Source organism: Parasteatoda tepidariorum, chromosome 6 (genome assembly GCF_982258835.1).
Source record: "Parasteatoda tepidariorum strain Cologne lab strain chromosome 6, Ptep-v5.0, whole genome shotgun sequence".
NCBI classification, from domain to species: Eukaryota; Metazoa; Arthropoda; class Arachnida; order Araneae; family Theridiidae; genus Parasteatoda; species Parasteatoda tepidariorum.
In genome coordinates, this window is record NC_141760.1 from 104,007,009 (window position 1) to 104,031,862 (window position 24,854).

At 32.0% G+C, this 24,854-nt stretch overlaps 1 protein-coding gene across 1 annotated transcript; it reads left to right on the plus strand.

Moving 5' to 3' along the window:
• LOC107441485 (astacin-like metalloprotease toxin 1) lies at positions 1–24,312 on the plus strand. The gene is made up of 6 exons (XM_016054771.4): positions 1–92; positions 12,137–12,213; positions 14,053–14,140; positions 15,946–16,054; positions 18,040–18,215; positions 24,024–24,312. The coding sequence occupies exons 1-6, from the start codon at positions 32–34 to the stop codon at positions 24,251–24,253; spliced, it is 741 nt and encodes a 246-aa protein (XP_015910257.3). The 5' UTR covers positions 1–31; the 3' UTR covers positions 24,254–24,312.
• The last annotated feature ends 542 nt before the right edge of the window (positions 24,313–24,854 follow it).

Below are 24,854 nucleotides of genomic sequence, written 5' to 3' on the forward strand. Positions count from 1 at the left end.
TTTTTAAAATCAGTACACGATTAGCATCAGAATGGCATCGACGTTGATACTGCTTATTTTGTTTATTGGGTGCAGTAGCGGGCATCCCATAGGTAAGTACTCATGTAAAACAAATCGAAATTATTTTATACTGCCGTGCATTAAAAAAATAACACACACAAAAAAAAAATCAAAATTTAGAATTTTATTTATTTGGTCTTTTTGTATAATAAGCTATATATAGCAAAAGAAATTTTTTTCCTTCTCAAAATTAAGTTTTGTTATCAGTTTTCTGAAATTTTATCTTAGTTTTGTCAGTGGAAACGAAAATACTTGTCACAGTGTTATACTCGGAAATTTATCGGGAAGCACTATTTCTTTTCTAAGTGCACTGTGGAATACTCGTAAGTGCTTGACCCATTCTAGAAAATGATACAAAACTTTACTCCAGTAAGTAAATAATAATAAATGTATCTGATTTTTATGGGATGTCCTTCGTAGTCTAATTATTTCGACTGCAAAGGATTTGAAAATTTATTAGGTGATGGATTTAAAAATGCAGTCTTATCTCGCTAATTTTTCTTCACCATAAATTGTTCGTTTTTTTTTCTTCAATTTTTTTTTCTTTTTTAATTTTCTTTATTATATTTATCAACAAAAGGCAATATCAAGTGTGGGATGTATCTTCTATTACTTTCAAGTTACACTCGAAAGCAATTTTTTTCACACTGTTTGGAAAAAAAGTCTTAGATTCCTTTCATATTTTTTTTATCCATTAATTTACTATTTATAAAAATCCAGAGATGGTGTCGCAGTTTCCATTGTTGTTCATGCATTTTCATTGGCCTGAAAATCACGTTTTATCTCATTCATTTCCATATTGTTTTGGTTGCCATCAGCATAAAATTAATAAAAGTCAAAAAAATAATCTTTTTCTATAAATATTTTTGTATCCCGAATTTGAAGATATTTTCCAGTACTGTTATTATTATTGCTTTTATTAAGCAAGCCAACAGTTCAATGTGGAACATCCCTCTTCGAAGTAGGCGCGTTAAAATCGTAGTGATCGTTTCGACCAAGGTTGGCGTGTTCACATCACGTCCGGGTCACCAATGTGGGGAGAGTTGAATTCGTCCATGTCAACCGTCATCTATGAAAAGGTATCCCACCATAGAATCGAGTTAACATGTCTTATATACTAGGGAATTGGAATTATATTTTTTGTAGTGGTAGACAAGCTACACCTGTAATATTTTTTGCACAAATTAGTTCGCTCATTTAAGGTGAATTAAAAACTTTAAAATTGCATTTAGTATATGAAACTCCAATGACTAGAACATAATTTATTCAAGTGTTTTGCTTTTTTTCTTCGTAGTACCAGATAGATTCATTGCATTTAAGTTTTCCATCCATTCTTGGAAGAAAAATAACAGGAAGATGGTTTGTCTTTCACACTTCATTCAAGGAAAACTAATTTTCTGTATGTCATTTGTTGGAACAAAAATACTTTGTATACGTCAAACTTTAATGATATTTTAACTATTTATAAGGTTGTGGGATAAATTTAAATGAATGAATGAAATTGAAGTAATGAATTTGGCTTTGCGCCAACTTCATTAGTTTTTGAAACGTCGACGGGAAGATATTTACTCATCTATGATTTCTCTGACCATCTGTTGATTACTTCTGCAAATAAAATAAAAATATCGATAAAGGGCTTAATTTGCATAAAGAGTAACAGTGAAAGTTTGCATGGGGATCAGAGAGGGGTCAACACTGGAGAGCTATTTTCACTCGTGCGAAATGCGTTCATTTAATTGATAATTTCCTATTGGGTTTATTTGTATCCTTAGAGTTTAAGAGCTCGGTTATTTACAAGCTCTCAGATGTTCAAACTTGTGGCCAATTCTTCACGGTACGTAAAATTTTGAAAATTCAGTTTCCCGAAAAAAGAGACTCAAAAATCAAATTAACTATAGATATGAATTGCAAAATTCAAAATATTGCATAGGTAGAGAGATCGCTAAAATTTTTACCGAAGTTGTGGCCTGTTTAACATCACAAGTTTCAAGCTCATCACAAGTTTGTGAATACGTTAAACAGAATTTATCGTCATATTATCGTCTATCAAACTTCTGGGTTAATTTAGGGGCTCAAAGTTTCAAGCTCATCACAAGTTTGCGAATACGTCAAACAGAATTTATCGTCATATTATCGTCTATCAAACTTCTGGGTTAATTGAGGGGCTCGAAGTTTCAAACTCGTCACAAGTTTGTAAATACGTCAAACAGAATTTATCGTCATATTATCATCTATCAAACTTCTGGTTAATTGAGGGGCTCGAAGTTTCAAACTCATCACAAGTTTGTGAATACGTCAAACAGAATTTATCGTCATATTATCGTCTATCAAACTTCTGGTTAATTGAGGGGCTCGAAGATTCACGCTCATCACAAGTTTGTGAATACGTCGAATGGAATTTATCGTCATTTTATCGTCTATCAAACTTCTGGTTAATTGAGGGGCTCGAAGATTCAAGCTCATCGCAAGTTTGTGAATACGTCGAATAGAATTTATCGTCATTTTATCGTCTATCAAACTTCTGGTTAATTTAGGGGCTCGAAGTTTCAAGCTCGTCACAAGTTTGTGAATACGTCAAACAGAATTTATCGTCTATCAAACTTCTGGTTAATTAAGGGGCTCGAAGTTTCAAACTCATCACATGTTTGTGAAATACGTCAAACAGAATTTATCGTCATATTATCATCTATTAAACTTCTGTTTAATTAAGGGGCTCGAAATTTTTCTAGCTTAGTGACACCTGCCTTTGACGTTAATGCAAGTTATAATCATCGTGATTTCATCCCCTAAAAGAAACTTTTATCTATTCTCAAAAAAACTTTCAACTTGCTAAAGTGTTTAAATTTCAACTGAAGTTCTATATTTCAGTATTACTTAATATTCAATGATTTCTGCAAGTTCCTATTTCCAAAGGATCCAATTTTGCGTTAAGGATCAATTGCGTAGAATTTGATACTTCAAAAAGCTTCTCATACGCAAATTTATTTTATTTTAGCGTTTGTTACTTCTTTATTAATGAAATTTAATGTTTTTATTAATTTAAATTATTCTTTATTAATGTAAAAAGAAACAATTTATTATTGATTGATTCAAAAGAAACATTTGATAATTTTTTTCAAAAATGGATTGAGATTGGTTTATTTAAATTTTGTTGCTTTAATACACAGTCTCACGTCCTAACTCCCTGTTAGGGCTTTTGTGAACATAATTATCATTTTATAAATCTTAAATTATAACTTTGAATAAAACAACTTATAAAAACCATATGATATCAGAAGGAAAGAAGAAGACATTCAATAATTTTAAGTTTTTATTAAAGAAAAACTAATTTACAATAGAGAGAACAAGCATCTTAAAATTTTTTCATTTGTCTGAATTTAAGTATGTATAGTTCTTCAAACTATTGGAAGCTCTACTTTAATTCATGTAGTTAGTTAACCTAAGTTCGATACGCTTTTAAATTTCTTTCGTTCATTGAATTCTTGTTCTAAGTCCATTTGTTTTTAGTCATTGGCAAGTTCTTGAGGCATTTAGCTTGCAAGAAGTTCAACGCATTCGAACTGGAATTTCAATGAATACAAAAAAAACTTTAATTTCTTCATTTATCAGTTTGTTAAAAGGCTGTCTGACAAAAATGTTTGCTGTAAATTCGATGTTTAAGCTTTCTTTTTGCAGTGGAGTCTTCGCTTCCTTGCTTGTTGAACATGCTCAACAAAATCCTGGAAATCAAATTGAGTTTTATAGCCTTGATGGTGAAACGAAATAGCAGGCATTAATAAATGATCTGGTTTGAAGAAAGAAATCTCAATAATGTCTACAGATGTGGGTAATAATTTACAAGATACAGTAAAAAAGTTTTTTTTTTTTTTTTTAAAAAAAGATCAAGCTTATGTTTTTTGTTGAGCAATTGTCCAGCCTAAAACTAGCATATGTTTCACATCTCTGAAGTAAATAGAAAATCGACTTTCTCCTTTCACTTATTGCTTTCTCCACAAGGCAGCGAATTGTTTAGCCTTTCTTTTTTTACCAATAAGTACAGTACTTTCATTAAATACCATCATACTACAGGACTTCTTTGAAAGAATCCATTCCTGGCAGCGCAATCACCTTTTGTAGATCAGCACGAAGTATTAGGTGTCTGTGGGCGACTGCCGCTTAGAGAAATATTGACAGAGTGTTCTTTATACAAATATAAATAGCGTGTTTCTTAATAGATATATAGGTAGTACTTTTTTTTAAGAGATACACATAGCAGTTCTCTATAGATAGCGTGTTCTTTATAGAGTTTGCAATTTTCAGTTTTTTCAGTGTGATGCATCCAATTAATCCAAGCCACACAATTTGGTGATAAAGCATCCTTATCGTTGTCGTTGTTCCTCAAATTCAAAGCTTAAGCCTCATTCTTCATGACCTATTTTTGTACACGAAGTCTTCAACTAATTAAGTTCCTTCCTTTCACGGGTCTTAATAACAGCCATCAGACTTTCCATCTTTTGCAATATCAGTTTGGTGTATGTTCTCTTCTGCAATGAGCAATAGTTGTTGTATATCTTGTAATTTAGTGCAATATAATGCTCCTGGCACTTTTTTCTTTAGAAGTTACACGCCGCTTTCCTGCTTTGTCAGTTAGATAGAAAGTCATACTGAGCAATGTGTCTTTGTTAACAGAAGTTGAAGTGTCTAAGTTATTTTTGTTCGAAAAAATCCAAGAGTCACGAAAAAAGTTTTTTTACATTTTCTGACTCTTTTGGCTTCTTTATTCTAGACCAAATTATGCCAATGCGACGTCGTAGCTATGGAAACAGTGGTCCAAACACAAACCTAAATATAAATGAATGATTATTAGAATTTGATAAATTGATGAGAAAAATAAGTATTTTAGGGTACTGGGTTTGAAATGCAGAACAGTACTGAGTATAATAGTTTTAACATCTGTGTTTAGTAACATAATAAGCAAAAAATAAAATGAAAACATCTTATACTTCATTCTTATATTTCCTCGGTTAAAAATGTCAGCTGATTCCAAATTAAGACAACAGTAGGAAGATTTTAAATTAAAATAATAAGATCTACAAATAAATTTTGATAAAAAAGAAAGCGTTACAAAAAGTACATTGTTGTTTCTGATAAACAACTTATTATTTTCAATTTATTAAAAAAACTCATTATTTTCAACAAAATGTTCGTACTTTTTTTTCATAACCTCGTAAATAATTGGCAGAAAATGTGACTTTTATTTAATACTAATAGGATTAAAATATAAATTCATATGCGTTTTAAATATTTTTAAAAACATACAATCAATTTAACTTAGCTTTCTTTTAGTTATTTTTAAATAATTTATAAAACAATGATAAATTTCAATTTTGTGCATATTGTATGATACAGATTATTGTATGATACAGACAGCATATTGTATGATATGTGCATATTGTATGAATCTTCACCATGTGATTATGTTGTATATCCCTCTGAACTCGAATAACAAAATATTTATTTGCCCTAAAATTTCAGTACAATCAATGTATAATCAATTTACAATTGTTACTTGAATCAAATCGCCTACCTTTCTTATAATTTTTAGTTGTTATTAAGAGCTTCGACCAATGAGGGTAAATCCAACTATAGTTCTACATAGATAAGCAATTTGTAAAGACATACAAATAGAAAAGAAAAATCTTAAAATGTTTTTCAGGCATGAAATTAGGCCAACTGTTGCCCAATATTCGCTAGGTTCCAAGAGGGTTAATATAAGAAAAAGAATTAATAGTCTATATTTTCATTAACAAATTTGTTTAAAAATTGTATTTTCTTTCTCTTTCTAAAATATTCTGCTTGAGCCAAATACTTACTAATTGAAAAATTTAATTTTATAACAAAAAAAAATCGGTATTAAGTTTTAGAGTCTGTAAGCGTAGATTGGATACACCTTTGGCCAATTGCCTGGAATTGTATCTCTTATCACCCCTTACGCCTTTAGCCATATAATGAAACAATAAATGAACTATTCAGTTATTCTGATTAATTAATTAATTAATTACATGCATATACAATAAAAAAAGATCAACTAAAGTTACGAAGCCAAGTACTAATAAAAATTATTTAAAATTAACTTACTAGTACGTACATTTGAAAATTTTTAATCTTGCAGTTTATTACGTACCTTCTCTGATTCGTAATCCTTCGAATCAGCTCTTGATCTTTTAGTTTCAGTTCTTTATCATTAGTTCTTTATCTTTGAACCTTTAACCATAACCCTTTATCCAAAATCCATAATCCTTAATTCATAATCCATAATCCAAAATCCTCAATCCTTATTTTAATCAATAACATCAGTCTGCGTCTGAGCATTTACTGAGAGGTTTGCCCAATAAATATCATCGGTCTGCGTCTGAACGGACACAAATGGGAAAACCCATGGATGAACTGTGTCCAGAATTACAGCACGCTTCCGATAATATTTGGCAAGCTTCTGATAATATTTGGCAATTTTTCTCTCATCCAAATCCCCAGCATGATCACTCTTGCATCCAGAGCAAGAGCTCAAATTGGCGAAATATCGCCTCAATCTCTTAAGCCACTTCATGACTTAAAAATTTATCAATTTGCAAATAAATCTCCTTGAAAAATATTCAAGATAGCGCCCCAAATACAAAGTTTGGAATGACAATAATCACTAATTTAATGCATCTCTTTAAACAATACTGACACATTGTTGCATTTAGAATAGTTGTGTTTTGTGATTTTTCTGTTAACAATGAGCAACAAAACTAATATTTTCATTGTTATAAACTAGACACTAGACACTGGGGGTTCCGCGTTCGGCTGACCACTTGACCGGAACATCTGCTCCTGCACCCGAGAGCCCAAGGTCAAGAAAACTGAGATGGGCACAGTAGGCCTTGGCCCAGTATGGGCTGTCGTGCCGCTGAGTTCAGTTTAGTTTATCTAATACAAAATATCTAATACGCTACGTTGTTTTCAACACTTTTTTTTTGTGTGTGTTAGGTGTTCGTTCATATTATTATTTTTCTTCGAGTTCATTACTAGTTATAAACACGGATTTCATAAGTTTGGTTGTAAGCGTTGAAGACCAATTCCTTACTGTTCAAGAAAACTATAGTAGAATTTTTAAAATCCCACCCTCTTTTCCTCCAAAAAAAAATAATAATCTTAAGAAATAATTTTTTTTTTTGAAAATAAGGTAAAAAAAGTTCTTTTTAGAAATCAGTATCAATCCCAAAAATATCTCAACAAAATACTTCTGGAAAAAACAGTGCCATAAAGGGTTAAATATCACGGCCTTTAAGAAATTTAAAAAATGGTGTTCTTTTCCTATTAAAGAAGAAACAAATTTCTTTTTATCATGCTTCACTATGAAATTATAAATTCTATTCATCACATTTCCCTATTTGATATCTTTATTAAAAAATATTCGAATTAGAAAGAAGTCGAATTCTTAGCCATAGATGGCGCCACTGGAAAACAAGAACAATCGCAGCCCCTCTGCCTAAAACAGGCATACGTCAACAACAACAGCATTAGAAAATGTTAAGCAAAGTGGTGGATACAAACTTAATAAAATCCATCTTATTGTATTAAATTTTTAAGGTCCATACAGTCCTTAAAAGTATTATATGTATGATACTTATATATAAGACCCTAATTATATACATGATATCTTAATAGATCATTCTAATTGATTAAAATATTAATAGTTATGAACATTTATACTTACATTGCTGTCAAATGAATCGGACAATGAAGTGAATAGATGACAGTCTTAATTAAATTTTTTTTAAAATTAATTTTAGATTCAATCTCAGCTAAAGCTGTTGCTGTATACGTCATTTCAAATTTTCCAAAAAGCTGTAAGAAGTATACTTCGCTTTTTCTTCTTCCCGTAACCAAAATAATTTTCCTTGTGCCGTCAAATTCGTTTACTGGATCCCGTTTTAATTTATTCGGCATATTTCTGTTAACGTTTAAACACTCATACACGGCTTTTAAGTTGTTGAATACACAAGTTACTGTCACAAATTAGTGGTTAAATGTCCACTGTGTCCATTTATCTAAGTACGCGTTTCTCTATCGAGATACACATGTCCAGATCACGTACGAAACATGTTCAGTTCACGTCAGAAACAAGCCTCCTTGCGAGCAGCCTTTGTGGGACTAACAAGGGAAACTAGGGAAGTGTGACTCGCCAATTTTGAACTAAACTAGTGGGATGTATGCCTTATGAGGAATAATTTTAGGGGGCAACATTCGTTTCGGCCCATAGAAGGTCCTGTGAGAGATAAAAAATAATTCAATATATAGAAAAATCGGTATTTTATTACTTCAATGCAGACTATTAGTTATTGTAATTGTCTCATACTCCAATTAATTTTGTGGTACTTTCACGTACTATATAATGCATATTTATTGTCAAAATTGATTTCGAAGATTTTATATATCTGTAGTTCTTCAGAAAAACCCGTTAGGTTAATTTTAAAAATAATTGACATCAAATTGTTAAAAAAAAAATTTTCCAAAAAACTTTCCAAATTAATATGAGTATGTAATTGCAAATCAATTAATTAATTAATAATTAATTATCAATTGATTAATAAAAAATTAATAACTAATTAACAATTAATTAATAATTAATTTTCTGATTAATTTATTAATTAGCAAATTAATTAATTATCCTATTAATTACAAATTAATTGGATTATGAGACAATTACAATAACTAATAGTCTGCATTGAAGTAATAAAATATCGATTTTTCTGTATATTGAAATATTTTTTATCTCTCACAGGACCTTCTATGGGCCGAAACGAATGTTGCCCCCTAAAATTATTCCTCATAAGGCATACATCCCACTAGTTTATTTCAAAATTGGAGAGTCACACTTCCCTAGTTTCCCTTGTAAGTTACCGACATTATCAAACTCTAACTCAGGGTTTCTTAACCTGTGGTTCATGGACCCTTTAGGGGTCCATGGGTCATATTTTGGGGGTACGCCGACTACTCCTAAGTTTGGATCAATAATATTTAAATAACATTGATCTTTTTCTTTCTAAAAGGTTAAAATACATATACATTTGAAACTAGATGATTTGTGAGCGGAAAGTCAACCCATTATCGAGATACCCTAATTCCACGTGGAAAAAAGAATTTTACATATAAATTGACTTACTTGTCAGATATTTTTAAACACATGGACGATATAAATTTTTCAATTCAAGCACGTGATATCACCATGGATGTAACTGAGAAATTACAAGCATTCTTATTGAAAATGCCACTTTGGAAAAATCGAATTCAAAATGGGATATATGCAAACTTTAAAATGTTGAACTAAGTGCTCTCTGAAAATGAATCTTGGCAGGGATAATTCGTTACTGAATAACTTGAAAAATGAAATCTGTGAATATCTGGAAGTATTTTTTCATGTTTCATTTAAAAAATATTTCAATTTGGATGAGATAAATATAAAAGATGAGTTATGGATTCGTCATCCTTCTCTTTGTGACATTGACTATATCGATGATATGAACCTTGCCAAAGATGAGCTTATTGATCTTAAAACAAAATCCTCGCTAAAAATTTATTTCGATTCAAAAACACCCGGAAAGTTTTAGTCTTCTGTGAGTGAAGCTTACCCATTGCTTGTAAATAAGCGAGCTTTCGCAACTGTAATTCGGTTTGCTACAATGTATCTTTGCGAAACGGGATTTTCCATATTTGTGACAATAAAAGCAAAACATCGATTGAATGTTGCACATGATATGCACGTTGCTTTGTCGAAAACCATCCCTCAATTCAATTTATTAATTAAGGAGAAGCAGCAACAACCTTCACATTAAAAATTTTAATTTTAAAAATTTTGTATACTATTAAAATAATAAAATTAAATGTTTTCGAATAATTGCTGCTTCTTTGCAATTATTTTTTTCACAGCGGGGTGGTCCGTGACTTAAAAAATTTTAAAAGGGGTCCATTATTCCAAAAAGGTTAAGAAGCACTGCTCTAACTACAAGGAGATAACTCAAAATAGAATCAAGTTAACATACCTTATATACTAAGAAACTGGAATTTAAAAGTTGTAGTGGTAGTTACGCTCTATCTCGTAAGCCTACAAGGGTCTTATATAGAAATTAATATTGGTCCCCTGTTCTAAACCATTCGAGGACCAATATTAAAAAATTTAGACACCCCAATAGTGGTCCTATTATGTAAACCTTCAAAGGTCCTACATAAAATGAAATATTTGGCCAGAATGTAAAGCAATTCTAAATAGGACCTATTATTAGAGAACTTACACACCTCAATCTCGGTCCGATATCGAAAGTCATTCTAAGACCATTTTCCAGAAATATATAAAACCAGTATAGACTTGCAATAAAGGACCAGTTTTGTTGTTGTTGACGTATGCCTGTTTTAGGCAGAGGGGGTGCGATTGTTCTTGTTTTTCACTGGCGCCATCTATGACCAAGAATTCGACTTCTGCCACACCATATGTCGCACCCGTTTATAGGGCGGACCCATTCATACATCCATTTATTCATCCACAGATCGTGATTTTGACCTGAATCAGAGAACGAGCAATCTCCAATCCGGTACCCCCAGAGGTAATGATTTGTTACGGGAACATGGAGGACTTTTGCGACTCGACAGATTTAACGTGCATCAGTCACTTTACTACACGTGGAGTCTTCGGCCGGCGGGGTTCGAACGCACGAACTCTCGGACATGGGCCCAGCGCCCTACCGACAAGCCCAGTTTTGTATCCCGGCCCTGCCCAGTTTTGTATTCTCGTCTATTGAACCTGGAGAGACTTAAAATATTTTAATAATATCCATTTCTATATCTAGTTCCTAAAAAAGTGATTTACAATACAAACAAATCTTCCTCTAAAAGATTTTTTTCTTTTTTGCTCATAAGACATTTTTGTTTAACTCACAATAGTCCAAGTGCAATATAAACATTTACTTTTTGAAAAGAAATATTTTTTCTTTGTTTGTCGATTAAACTTCTGATAGTTCATATAAAATTTTGGTAAATGTGTACAGGATTGGAAGAAAATTTTTGTTTAGGATTATTTATTATGAAATAAGAAAACCACTGCGTAAATGCTTTGTCTTAAAACTCGTAACTGATCCAAATATCTCGAAAATTAATTAATTAATGGAGCAATTAAACACACATCTTTTAAAAAGGAAAAATTGCTTTTACTCATACGGCTTTTTTTTGGGGGGGGGGGGGTTGGAGTAGAAAATTAAGCGATGTTAGAAGCCTAAAAATTTATTCTTATTCTTCATATTGCAGGATGTTAAAAAATAGATTGAGAAAAGCGTTTATTATTTACTTCTTAGGTTTTATTTAACGGCTATAAAATATCGTTTTAATTGGCCAATTTTAAATAGGGTCTACATTGGATGAATATAGTCTTTAAAATATCGGGTGAATCATACAATTCAATATATGGCCTATATTGGTTGAGTAACTGCTATAAGATATTGGGTCAATCGGACAATTTTAAGTAGGGTTTATATTGACTAAATAACGACTTTAAAACAACAGTTGGACCGGATACTGCTACATCGAACCGACAACGGCTGAATAACGGCTATAAAATATTAGATAATCTTAACAAATCTATTACATTGGGGCAATATTGTGTAAATACGGGAAATAAAATATCGGGGGAATTTGACAATTTTATATAGGGTAAACTTTGGCTGAATAGTGGCTATGAAATATCGGGTGAATTTAACAAATCTGCATAGGGCAGATATTGTGTAAATAAGGGAAATAAAATATCGGGAGAAAGTGACAATTATATATAGGGTAAACATCTGCTGAATAGTGACTAGAAAATCTCAGGGGAATCGAACATTTCTATATCAGTTCAATATTAGCCCTTTAAAATCTTGTTGAGGCAAGATTGGTGAATATTTGCCCAATAAGTTCCCAAGTTATTTTACTGCTAGGGTCTTTTCTTTTTTTCGCACATGGTTTAGAACTAATTGTATATATTTTTTAAATTAACAGTCTTAGTTTTAATAACATTTTCCATTTAAAGATGATTATGATCCAATTAATTTCCCGATGGAAAATCCAGACTTATTTGGAGGAGACATGCTGGGATTTGATTCCGAGGTATTTTCTTTTAATTTTTTATTCACTAACTTTCTATTTGTAAAAAAAAAATTTATTTAAAAAAATCTATTAAATTATCATTTATTTTATACTTATATCTAATAAAAAAATAAATAAATTCATCAACTCTAGATACTTTAAATTAAAAATGGCGTTGAGCAGATCGGTGACGATGTTCAACTTTGTAGTCTTGTTTTTGCACCCAACCCAGAAGACAAAAATTTGGACAAATTAGCTTCTGTGCTCTTTCCCCCCCATTTCCAACGACGGTTTTCTGATTTAAATTTAGAAACTGGAAACGTGTTTTAATAAATGAATTATAATTTTGCCTGTAAATATTTGAAGCTAAGCAGGAAGAAAAACTGTAAGCAAAAGCTAATGTAATTCGTAGAAGTAATCAAACGATGTTAAACGTCATGAATGTGTTAAACGTCATTTATTTCGTTTTTGAATTTCATTTCAGATTGAATGAATTTCATCATAGCAAAAATTCTTTCGGGTGTTTTGAAAAAATAAAATAAATATAAAAGTTTCTGATACTTTAAACGAAACCTACTGGAAAAAATACAACAATCGAAGAGCAATGTCAAAATAATTAGCAAAAATAATAATAATAATAATTCCCCCCCCCCCTTTGACTATCAGGTTTAACCCTTTCTGGGACGGCAGACGAAGCGTTTCACCATTCCCACAAACTCCGAGCTAGTACGTATTTAGTACGCATGAGTACAATTCTAAAACGAATGTAATTGAGTACCGTATTGAGATCGCGTCAGTGTGAACTTAGGGTACGGAAGGCTCGTTTCACATATGATGTTGTGATCCCTAAATATTATAATTATAACATTATAACCGTCGTAAAACAGTTGACCTTTTGGGGGGGATTACGACTAATGATGTTCAATTCCGCAGCCTTGTAATTTTGAACCCAATCCTGAAGACAAGGAAACTCATGGATCAAGTATTTGGAGAATTTTGCCTTCGCGGAGGAGTTTTTTGGTGGAACTCCACCCGCATTTTCGTTACATGAAGAGAAAAAAACCACGAAAATCTCTCACGGTTAGCCTGACGGCAGAGGAACTCTAACCCATGATCCGTCTGCCACTGAGGATATTTTACATCAGCATTGTGGTCGGTGCAAGCCGGATGCGGAATTCGTATAGACTAGCCATTGCTGGGATTCGAACCCAGTTCGCCTCGTTGGAAATGGAACCCTCTATCCCCTGAGCCATCACGGTTCTTTTAACGGCTATTTAATAATTTTATAATTTTTGCGTGTGATGTAATAGATAATGAGGGAAAACTACAGTTTGTCTATTAAAAGAACTCCCCTCGACACGAAATCAAAAGCCATCTGCTGCTAGGGAAACAAGAAATAGTGCATTTCAAACAGGGAATCTTCTTTATCCCCTAATTCCCTTTCTTTCATTAACCCAAGTAAAAGCCTGTCTTAAATATTGACCTAACATCCCTACTACAAATAGTCAAACTTCGTTACCATAGTCACCGCCACTTCTTTAGACGAATGGCGGAGGGGAGTTCTCTCCATAGACAGACTACAGTTACATTTTTCCTAACATAAAACTTAAGCACATGGATTTTAGTGCGGGATTCTATACTCTCTCAATTTTCTAATATATCTAATTAAAGAGCTTATTTTTCCCACCCTAATTGATATTTTCTGTGCCTCACTCAATCATGTACGCCATGTTATTAAAGGTCTTCATCAGGACACATCCTTTATGATAAATGCGATATTTCTGAATAAGGAATAATTATCCTAATTTAAAAATTACTCTTTAGAATAATAATAAATATATTTATATATATATATTTAAGGATCGTAGTGCCATAGTGGACAACAGGCAGTTATGGGAAAGGGGTGTCGTTCCATTTGTTGAGGATCCTGGTTTGAATAAAACAGTCAGTAAGTAACATTATTTTTCTTCTTTCAAAATCATTTAATTATTGTTAAAACATAAATGCAATAATTTAAATAATTCCATCAGCTTTTTAAGATGCATTTGTTTGACTCATTTCCCCCTAATATGAAATTTGCATTTAGGGCATGTAAGCTCCTTGGAAACAGTTGACATAACCAGCATAATATAAATAATCCCTAGAAACTGAAGAGAAGAAATAGATTATGTTCATAATTGAAGAGTACCGACATTTTTTCGAGTGCCATAAACAAGGCTCTCATTCTCAAGACACAAAGAAAACAGATATGAAAAGAAACACGGGAATGAATGCCATAGGCCTAGTAAAATAAGAAGCTGAAGAAAGATTATGAAACCCATTTCCATGCATCATGGTTAAGCGAGGTTCTACCTGCATTTACCTTTCTCCAGACTGCAGTACTTTTTCTACTCTCCTTTTGTAAACTTTTCCCCTGCTTACGGAAGCAGGTTACAAAAATCTGTCTTTTACTAAGTATTTTAGCGCATGTAATGTATGTTAAAAAAGAAAATGGTAATCAAAAAACAAAACGCGTAAAAAATCGGTAGAAGAGGGGAGCGTTGGTGGTGGAAGGGGACAAGTCAGAGTAGGTTGCATTTTCATGCGGAATGTAGAGCTGGAGGAATAAAGATTGGTGGGAACTTGGGTATAAACTTTAAGAGTGCAAAATTTATTTTCCCCGCCAGCTCATTTTATACACTTGAGTTTGGTTTCATTCCTATAAATGCTGATTACCATAATAACATCAGTTACGACCTAACCTTACAATTAGCATTAACATGTATCCTGCCCGCATTTGATCACCCTGAAAAGGAACCGAGGGTGAGCGGTATAGATCCTCGTTAAACTATTCTAAAAAGTACTTGACTTCACGCAGATATCGTCGGACCACAAAAGTAAGGGAGTTTAGCCCTCTGCAGAAGATCAAAATTGTGATCGCATGTTCTCGGATTAATGACCGTAGCCATTTGCTCATTGTGCAGTTTTGGTGTGACGTAAATAAAGTACTACTACAACTTGTCTAAATTTGCCGGCCTCGGCCACCGTTGTTCTTATCAGGTATTTTATAATTGGGTATAATATTAAAAAAAGCACAACTACTTCCACTTAGTAGGAATAACATTTACCATGAAGCAATGCTAAATTCTATGCCACTATCCACATAAATCAATTATTAATCAAAAATCGAATATCAATTACTTTTCTTTATAATGCAATAAAATCTGGCGAGCAGCTATTTAAACGATCAAACACTTCGTTTGTTTATTTGTGGCTTGAAGTTAGGCTCGCAGAAAATGCCGTTCATGGGTTAAATTTAGTAGGAATAACACAACCTGTGACGTAGGCTATAGTATACCCAATTTGACCAAATTTTTAGACGCATTGTAGTGTTTTAATAATTGCACGTTGTGCTCGAGTTTATACGCAATACTTTTACATTTAAACCCACATATGTAATGGATTTTTATACCGGAGATTTTTATATGCTTCCTAATTGTATTTATTTTTAACATATTGCATTACATTGTTAACCAATTGATACACGAACGTAAGCAAGTGCAAACCGCGTAAAAAACAATAAAGCTGTATAGTATCACCTGATAATTAAGATTTTACATAGAATCTTATAGTTCGTCTAATAATTTGGCCAGGGACTGTTTGTGTATAACATGACAAAGTTTATCTACCTAATATTTTTAATAAAGCAAAAACTAGCCTCTATTGTGTTTTGAAAATGAATGTAACTTTATTTTGTTAACCGATGTTTTCTAGTCAGATGGATTCTTCAAAAAGCTTTTGATCAATACCAAAAAAACACCTGCATCAAGTTTGTTCCCAGAACTACAGAGAAAGATTACATTCGACTCTTTCCCGGACAAGGGTGAGACCGTAATATTAATTGCAACATTATTCATTAAGTTTTTCTTAAAAAGAAAAAAAAATTAAAACCAAAAAAGCACACGACAATTTCTAACGAACAATTATTGGAGTCGACTAAATTCACTAAAGTGAAAGGTAGAAAGAAAGCGAAACATAAAATCACTAAAAAAATAATTTTATTTGAGAATAAACGGAAAAGAGGAGTCTTAAAAAGTCGTTTGCATTCTAGCGTTCTTAAAACGATTTTTAACTCATACTCAGTGTTGTGATTGATTCTGATAACTTCTTCGAAAGATTCTAATTATGTTTTTTTCCCCTCTGGTTTTTAATATTTTTGGACTTTAATTTTAATAAGGTTTCAAATTGTTGAGACTTGATGTTTTTTTTTAATAAGAAATACAGTTTAAAAAATATTGCAAAAAAGAAAAAAAAAATATATCACTTAATGCAAGTTTAATAAAATCTGTCAAGGTTATATGATTGCACATGACGATTTTGGCAATAGCGCAGTCAAAACTTTGTAGAAGAAACATTTAGTTATTCTTGTAATCTTCAGGCAAATTGAAAACAGTTGCCATTTATCTGACAGAGGCGAATTGCGAAGTTAACGACAACGTTTTAAATTAACATTAATAGGCAGCACAGCAAGTGCAAAAGTTTAGTCATTAATTCTATTTTCTGGAGAAAAAATGGACAATTTAAGTTCATTTTGGCATTTTCAGTTTTTTAGGGAAGAATTCGAAAAAAAAATTTTTTAATGTATATTTATCGGTAAACGGTAGGACGAATTTTTTTCTTCTTCTGGCAAGCGAAAATGTTATCTCTTCGAATAAGCTAACAATAAAAATATAGTTAATAAAAAAAAAAGGAAGATAGTTTTCTGAAACATTTCTCAAGTGTTATAAATAATTAAAATTAAGAAATTTGTTTAACTTTCAGTTCTTGAATTTTTCAAGAATGAAACTTTCCGATTTGAAATATTCCTTTCGATTATAAAATATTCATATGCGTTTATAAGATTAAAAATTAGGGGCAAACAAAAACTCTTCGAAAAATGAATTGTAGAAAAACGGAATATTTTGATTTGAAAAACGAGGTACAGTTCGTCTGTAGAAAAAACTCATCTTGCCACGAAGTCTAAGGCCGTCTGCTGAAATAAGAAGTAGAGCATTTCAAAGAGGAGAGCTGTGAATTCGTCAACGCTGCTACCCAGGGCCTGATTATCGCCTAGGCCCAATAGGCGCGGGCCTAGGGCGCCCTCACGTACTGAAAGAAACAGTTTATCTCAAAAAAGACATTTTTTATTTCAAATTTTCTTTATATTGTGATAACTTAAACTCGTGTAAACATTCCACTAATCAATTTCGAAAGTACAACTGAATTTTTATTGGTGCAATTTTTACTCCAACGGCTTAAGCAAATGCAACGAGAATGCATATTCATAAAGTCTTTTATAAATGATTAGTGTCAACAAGAACTTAAATGCGAAGCTGTAGATGGAAGGCTGCAATCTTTAAAATAATTAAGCTAATCAGTGACTTTAGCAAAAATCACTGATTTCAATTGTTTATGGTCACCAAGCTATTTTTATTTTCATTCAACATTGTTTTGTTGTTTTATATTTTGCTTTAATAATTACATGTTTAAACTTTATCTTAGAAAAATAATCTTCAATTGTCTATTTTTTAGAATGTTTCTCTTGAATCATGCAGTTCAATAGATTCTTTTTATAGTTAGGACTACTCCTCAGAAATTTAATTTCAAAATATTTCGTTAGGGGCCCCGAAAATTTTGTGGGCCTTGGGCCTGAATTTGTCTTGACCGGTCCCTGCTGCTACCTAGAAACACTATAAAATAAGACTTTTAGAAAAATATTTCAATAACTCTAAGGACATGTACTGCAGTAACAGACACGCCTGAAATATTACAGTTAGAATGTTCTGACTAGAAATTAGGTATTAAAAAACTCTTTTTTCGTTTTTGCAGGTGTTATTCGAATGTTGGAAAAACAGGGGGTGCGCAACCCGTTTCGTTGGGAGAAAATTGCGGATGGGAAGGAGCGATTGTTCACGAGCTGGGGCATGCCATTGGATTTTATCACGAACAAAACAGATCTGACAGAGATAAGTACATAAGAATTCTGTGGCAGAACATCAGAACAGGTACTTAGTGAAGGGATTTCTAAAATTTCAAACAAACGGTTGAAAAAAACCAAAAGGTTAAAAACATCTCGAACCAAACGTTAAAAACGTCTCAAAATTATTAGTGTCTGTTTGATTATTGGAATACGATTAAAATAAATGATAATCTGGTACTTGAAGAGGAATAAAACATCGCTAAAGAAGTTTATTATTTTGCTTTCAATGTAGGATATGCGCTAAAAATTATACTGAAAACGCGTGAGGATAAAAAAAAATTAATAAAAAATAAAAAAATCGTGATCACCTTATTACGATTACTGTTACCCATTGGTCAATTTTTTGTTCTGGTTTGACTCTGATAAACGCCCCAACATTTCAAATCATGGGTTGCAAAAACTGTCTCAATGGATGTTTGTCGTCCGATTGATTTTCAAATCCTGCCTGTGTACGTGTTTCAAGACGTCACAAAATACTTTTCCTTCTTTAGTATTCATAATTATATTGAAATCACAGTCAAGCCAGTAATTATAAGTTAATGATAAAAAGAATAAAAAAAAAAAAAAAAACAATAGTGCGTGGAGTCCCTCCGCACGGAAGAAGTGAAACTTCGTAAGTGGAAATGAAAATAGGAAGGGGTAGAAATTGATTTTGTTTCTTTTAGACAAACTTTATTAACATTGCTTACAATTCACAATTGATCGCATCTTTTAATTATCACTTTCGAGTTAAGAAATATCCAAATCTATAACATTTACAATGGGATTATGATAACTAAAGTAAGATACGAAATGTTTGAGTTCTATTTTTTCAATATTTCTCGCAAAAACTGCATCAATGGTAGTTCCTCCTGTGGGATCATTCCTACCATTTATCATTTCCAATCCAAATTTGTCTTTAAGGAAGGCTAATAATGTTTCAGGTAACGAGAAATTCACATTAAAATCTCCTGCAAGGATCACAGGCCGCTCGTTACCATGGTAGCGTTAAACGTTTAACGCAACCTTGTTGGAAGTCGCATTAGAAGTTTCACTTCAATAATTTAAATTATTATTACGTAATTACATTATGAATGATTGCTGGTGAAAATAAAAAGAATTCTAAAAAAATTTCAAACAGCAGCGGTCGCCGCTGCAACGCAAACAATGACGACGCATGCGCACTGCTTACTATTACTCTTGAATACAGTTGAAAAGTGTGATGACGTCCAAATAAAGTGCGCACGCCATGAAACACAAAACAAAACCCAATTTGCCAATGGGTAATAAACAAACATTGAAACACAATTATTATTATTTTTTAAAAGTAACTAAAAAAGAATTTCACTGAAATACTTTCAAACCGAAATCAATTTATTTAGAAGGAAACCTACTCCCTAAACAGCAAAAGTTTTTAATGTATCAGAACTCTAAAACTGGTTGCAACTACTTCATAACAAAGCAAAATGGCATACACATGTCTTCGATCTAGGTGTCTAACTATACCCAAAACCAAGGATAGTTCTGGGTGTAGTGAAACACAAAGAGTGCTTTTTAAAACTGCTCGGTGTAAAGTGGCCGCCACTATTTTTGCTCTCCAGTAACACTAAAACTTACAGTCCCTGGCCAAATTATTAGACGAACTATAAGATTCTATGAAAAATCTTAATTATCAGGTGATACTATACGGCTTTATTGCTTTTACGCGACTGAAACTGGTTTACACTTGTTTACGTACGTGTATCAATGGGTTAGCATTGTAATGCAATACGTTAAAAATAAATACAAATAGAAAGTATATAAAACTCTCCTGAATAAAAACTCATTACTTGTATGTTTAAAATAAGATAAAAATAATATAAAAGTATTGCGTAAAAACTCGAGTAAAACATGCAATTATTAAAACACTACAGTGCGTCTAATAATTTGATCTAATTATTATAATATACTAATATAATACCTGATATAATAAAAATTCTATATTTATATAATATATCGTCTGATTTATCCAGTCGTCTGATTTATATAATATATCGTCGAATTTATCCAGTCGTTTGATTTATATTATATATCGTCTAATTTATCCAGTCGGCTGATTTATATTATATATCGTCGAATTTATCCAGTCGTCTGATTTATATTATATATCGTCGAATTTATCCAGTCGTCTGATTTATATTATATATCGTCGAATTTATCCAGTCGTCTGATTTATATTATATATCGTTTAATTTATCCAGTCGTCTGATTTATATTATATATCGTCGAATTTATCCAGTCGTCTGATTTATATTATATATCGTCGAATTTATCCAGTCGTCTGATTTATATTATATATCGTCTAATTTATCCAGTCGTCTGATTTATATTATATATCGTCTAATTTATCCAGTCGTCTGATTTATATTATATATCGTCTAATTTATCCAGTCGTCTGATTTATATTATATATCGTCTAATTTATCCAGTCGTCTGATTTATATTATATATCGTCTAATTTATCCAGTCGTCTGATTTATATTATATATCGTCTAATTTATCCAGTCGTCTGATTTATATTATATATCGTCTAATTTATCCAGTCGTCTGATTTATATTATATATCGTCTAATTTATCCAGTCGTCTGATTTATATTATATATCGTCTAATTTATCCAGTCGTCTGATTTATATTATATATCGTCTAATTTATCCAGTCGTCTGATTTATATTATATATCGTCTAATTTTATTAATTGATACACGAAAGCAAACAACTACAAACCGTTTTCAGCCGTGTAAAACAATAAAGCTGTATAGTATCACCTGATAATTAAGTTTTGACGTAAAATCTTATAGTGCGTCTAATAATTTGGCCAGGATCTGTATGCCTTCTAATTAGGTGTTTAACAACACCCAAAACCAAACAAAGTATAGTTCTTGGTGTAGCGCAGGGGTCGCCAAACTTTTTTGATCATCGACCCCTATATAATTTTTCGAAATCTCCATCGACCTCCACAAAAGTAATTTTCTGTTAATTAAAATAAAACTCTATTAGATACTGTGTTTGTACATTTATTTTATAACTTTAAACATTTATTAAAGTAATAGTACATTGCGTAACAATAGTTTTATGAAAAATATATTAATATTGAAATTTAAATACCTTATTATTAAATAATAAGTAATTATGCATAATTAAAGTAATAATAAGTAAAGTAACTAAAGATTTACTGCTTCTTGATCAATGAGATGGGTGTGCCTGGTGTTTTTTTGAAAGGGTCGCTACATTGGGTTCAAAATTGGTCAATTTTAATTTTCGTCAAAATTGGTCAATTTCGTAATTTTTGTAAAAAAATACAAAGTGTGCTATAGTTTTGTCGCGGGCTGTACTAATCCATATTATTAATGCTTACCTTCTTTTTTGGGCATTGATAATTAAAATTGATATCTAAACCAAACGAATGGTTTTATCGAAACAATAATTATCCAAAACTATAAAAGTTTTAATAACGACACTGCAAATATTCAATACAGTTTGCAAACATAGCTGAAACTGCGTATGATATTTGCATTTGTAACGTCAATGCTCGTCACACGTGACATTTGGACAAACGCACATATGCATATGACTTATAAACTGCGCTGTGTTCTTGCCACTGCGCGGTGGTACGTAAATACTTGTTTCACCCCAATAAATATACGTTTATTAATTTATGTTTTATAAAGAAAATGATATTGAGTCAATTATAAAAAAAATTCACACATTTTTCATTCTTAATTAGGTATGTGTAATTTGCGTATTGAGAACTGTTTTTATTTTCGACCCACAATCGACCCTTCCGATTCGGATCGACCCCCATTCGCCCCCCTGTCTCAGATCGACCCCTGCTTTTGTTAAATAGACCCCTGGGGGTCTATATAGACCACTTTGGCGACCTCTGGTGTAGCGAAACACTAAGAGTGCTCTTTAAAACTACTCGGTTTAAAGTGTATGCCACCATTTTTGTTCTCTAGTAACACTAAAACTTATTATTACAGTAAGATATTATCAGGGCCCCACTTCGCCTAATTGGAGTCCGGGGCAAAAACTTCCTGGGGGGGCCCCTCTCTTCTTCACTACTTGAGTAATGAAGAACAGAACTTTATGGAGGTATTTAAATTTTTCACCTCATTATATAGATAGCAAGAAAATTGATTAGAACGTAAAATAGTTATTAAGCCCCCCCCCCCTGATGTTCAGACGAAAACTCGCTATGTCCATTTTCTTGATTTTCGGACAATCCTATGTCCATCATGCCGGATGCAGTTCTCTGATTGTTAACTTTGTCATCTAGCTGCGAAAAATTCATATCCATGCTGAAATTAAGGCGGAATTCATCGAACTTTTCGTAATTAAGATGGCTCAATTAAGCCAGTCAGAAGCCTATATTTTTGTATAGATATCGCATTTTGCGATACATAAAAATACAGGCTTTTGATTGATAAGTGTATCAATACGCATTTTGCGATTATGCGTATCAATAGTTGTCCAAAGCTAGTTATTTCTTTTGTCTAATTGGGTATAATATAAAAAAAAACAACTACTTCCACTTAGTAGGAATAACATTTACCATGACGCAATGCTAAATTCTATGCCACTATCCACATAAATCAATTATTAATCAAAAATCGAATATCAATTACTTTTCTTTATAATGCAATAAAATCTGGCGAGCAGCTATTGAAACGATCAAACACTTCGTTTGTTTATTCGTGGCTTGAAGTTAGGCTCGCAGAAAATGCCGTTCGTGGGTTAAATTTAGTAGGAATAACACAACCTGTGACGTAGGCTATAGTATACCCAATTGAATTAAGAAACGCAGTTGCTGTAATCCATGGAGGCATTAAGATCAACAAAGGAGAACGAGCTAAAATTATCTTGAAAGATAAATTAACTTCTCTACTATTTTTACAATAATTTTTAATCAAAAATTAAATTTAGTTTTAAATCACTTGAAATTGCAATAACTTTTGAACGAATAAGAATTTAGAAAAAATCTCGCAAATAAAAAGTTTTTGCGTCAAATTTCAAAATGAGCTCATCTATATTTTCCCGGGCGCAAGAGTTGCTGGAGTGGTAATTTTTACTAACACTTAATAATTCTCGAATTAGTTATTAAAAGTAATTTTTTTTTGTTCCATGCTTTTCCAACGCGTATTCGAAATTTCTCATTTTTAAGTGTGATGCAGTCAGACAAAGATTAATATTGCATAAATTCAGCTCAATCTAACATATGTGTCGAAAATTTTCAAATAAAAGATGCTTAAAAACTTATGCATAAAAGATTATTTTTAAAAAAACTTTATACTACGATTTTGAACAATTACGTCAATAATCAAGTATGCAGGTCACAAGAAATAAAACAACATACCTAGACGGAGAATGAAACTGGACTAATATTTTTAATTTACAGATAAGAGATTATATTTATGACTGCACTACTGCCATCTATATCAGCCTTTGTGCTGCCATCTATGTACAAACATGTTAAACTAGCAAATTTAACAGATACTATAAAAAAAATTTAATAATTCCCCATTCAGTTAAATCTGTAATCAAGTAACTGAAAAACAGTTCTTTACTTTTTGTTCTTTGCTGTGTTGGCACAGTTCAGGTTTTTAATTTTTATTGGAAATAAGCTTAGAGTAAAGAAGTCTCCGATTTTTTTCTCATTTTTTAGTTTGCTTTTCAAAAATAAAAGGAGAACTTTGGTTTGAAATTATCTGTAAAAATCTGAAAATTATCTGCAAAAAAATTATCTGCAGCGCCAGTTGACGAGCTGGTGGATTTCTGCTGATACAAAGATTATTAAACTCCTGATGATTATTTGCAGGAAAAGAAGATCAGTTCTTCTTATTAAAGCCTCACGAGAATCAGTTATTGACGTCCTTCGATTATGAATCCATCATGTTGTACGGATCCTTGACATTTTCTAAGGACTGGAGGGCGAAATTGAGGACCATGGAAACTTTGGACGGAGGCTGGCTAAAAGATCCCATGTCCAAAGGAAAGCTCAGTCAGAAAGATATTCAAAGAATCAACATGTTATATAAATGTCCTTAGTTGTATAAATGACTTCAATGTGAATGTTTCATGAAACGATAAAGAGTATTTCCGAAGTAGTTTTTATTTTATTTATTTCGCGGAACAATGGGTTATTGGCGACGGTTTGAGAAACATTCTTGAGGATAATCGGGAAATATGACATCACAGATTTGATTCTATCCACAGAGGTGATGGCTCCTCGGCTTTGGTAGACCAACTTTGGGGACCAACAAAGGACCAAAATACGTTTTGTTTACTTACCGGAAAAGGGTACTTGAAGCTAATTATTCGCGAGAGTTTCGGGTGAAGCGTGGCGTGGTTGGTAGAGTGCTGCGGACAAGTTAGCCCTGGAGAACCTGGGTTCGAAACCCAGCGGCGAATTGAGAATTTTTTTTTTATTGTTTATTTTATTTCATATTATTTTTGAAATATGTTTTAGCGTGAATAACAATTTCCTTTTATAAAAGTTATTTTTTTTTTTTTTGAAAACAGCAAATAATAGCATAAAAGCGGATAAATTACGGATAATTTATTTATTTATTTTTTATTATTATTTTAACAACAAGTCTTTCCATATTTTATCGAAAATAAAGTGTTTTTTATAGAAAAATAAGGATAT

Coding starts and splice junctions, on each gene's coding strand:
- LOC107441485 (XM_016054771.4), top strand. CDS start 32: ATGGCATCGACGTTGATACTGCTTATTTTGTTTATTGGGTGCAGTAGC. Junction 12,214..14,052: donor TGCTGGGATTTGATTCCGAG/GTATTTTCTTTT, acceptor TATATATTTAAG/GATCGTAGTGCCATAGTGGA. Junction 16,055..18,039: donor CGACTCTTTCCCGGACAAGG/GTGAGACCGTAA, acceptor TCGTTTTTGCAG/GTGTTATTCGAATGTTGGAA.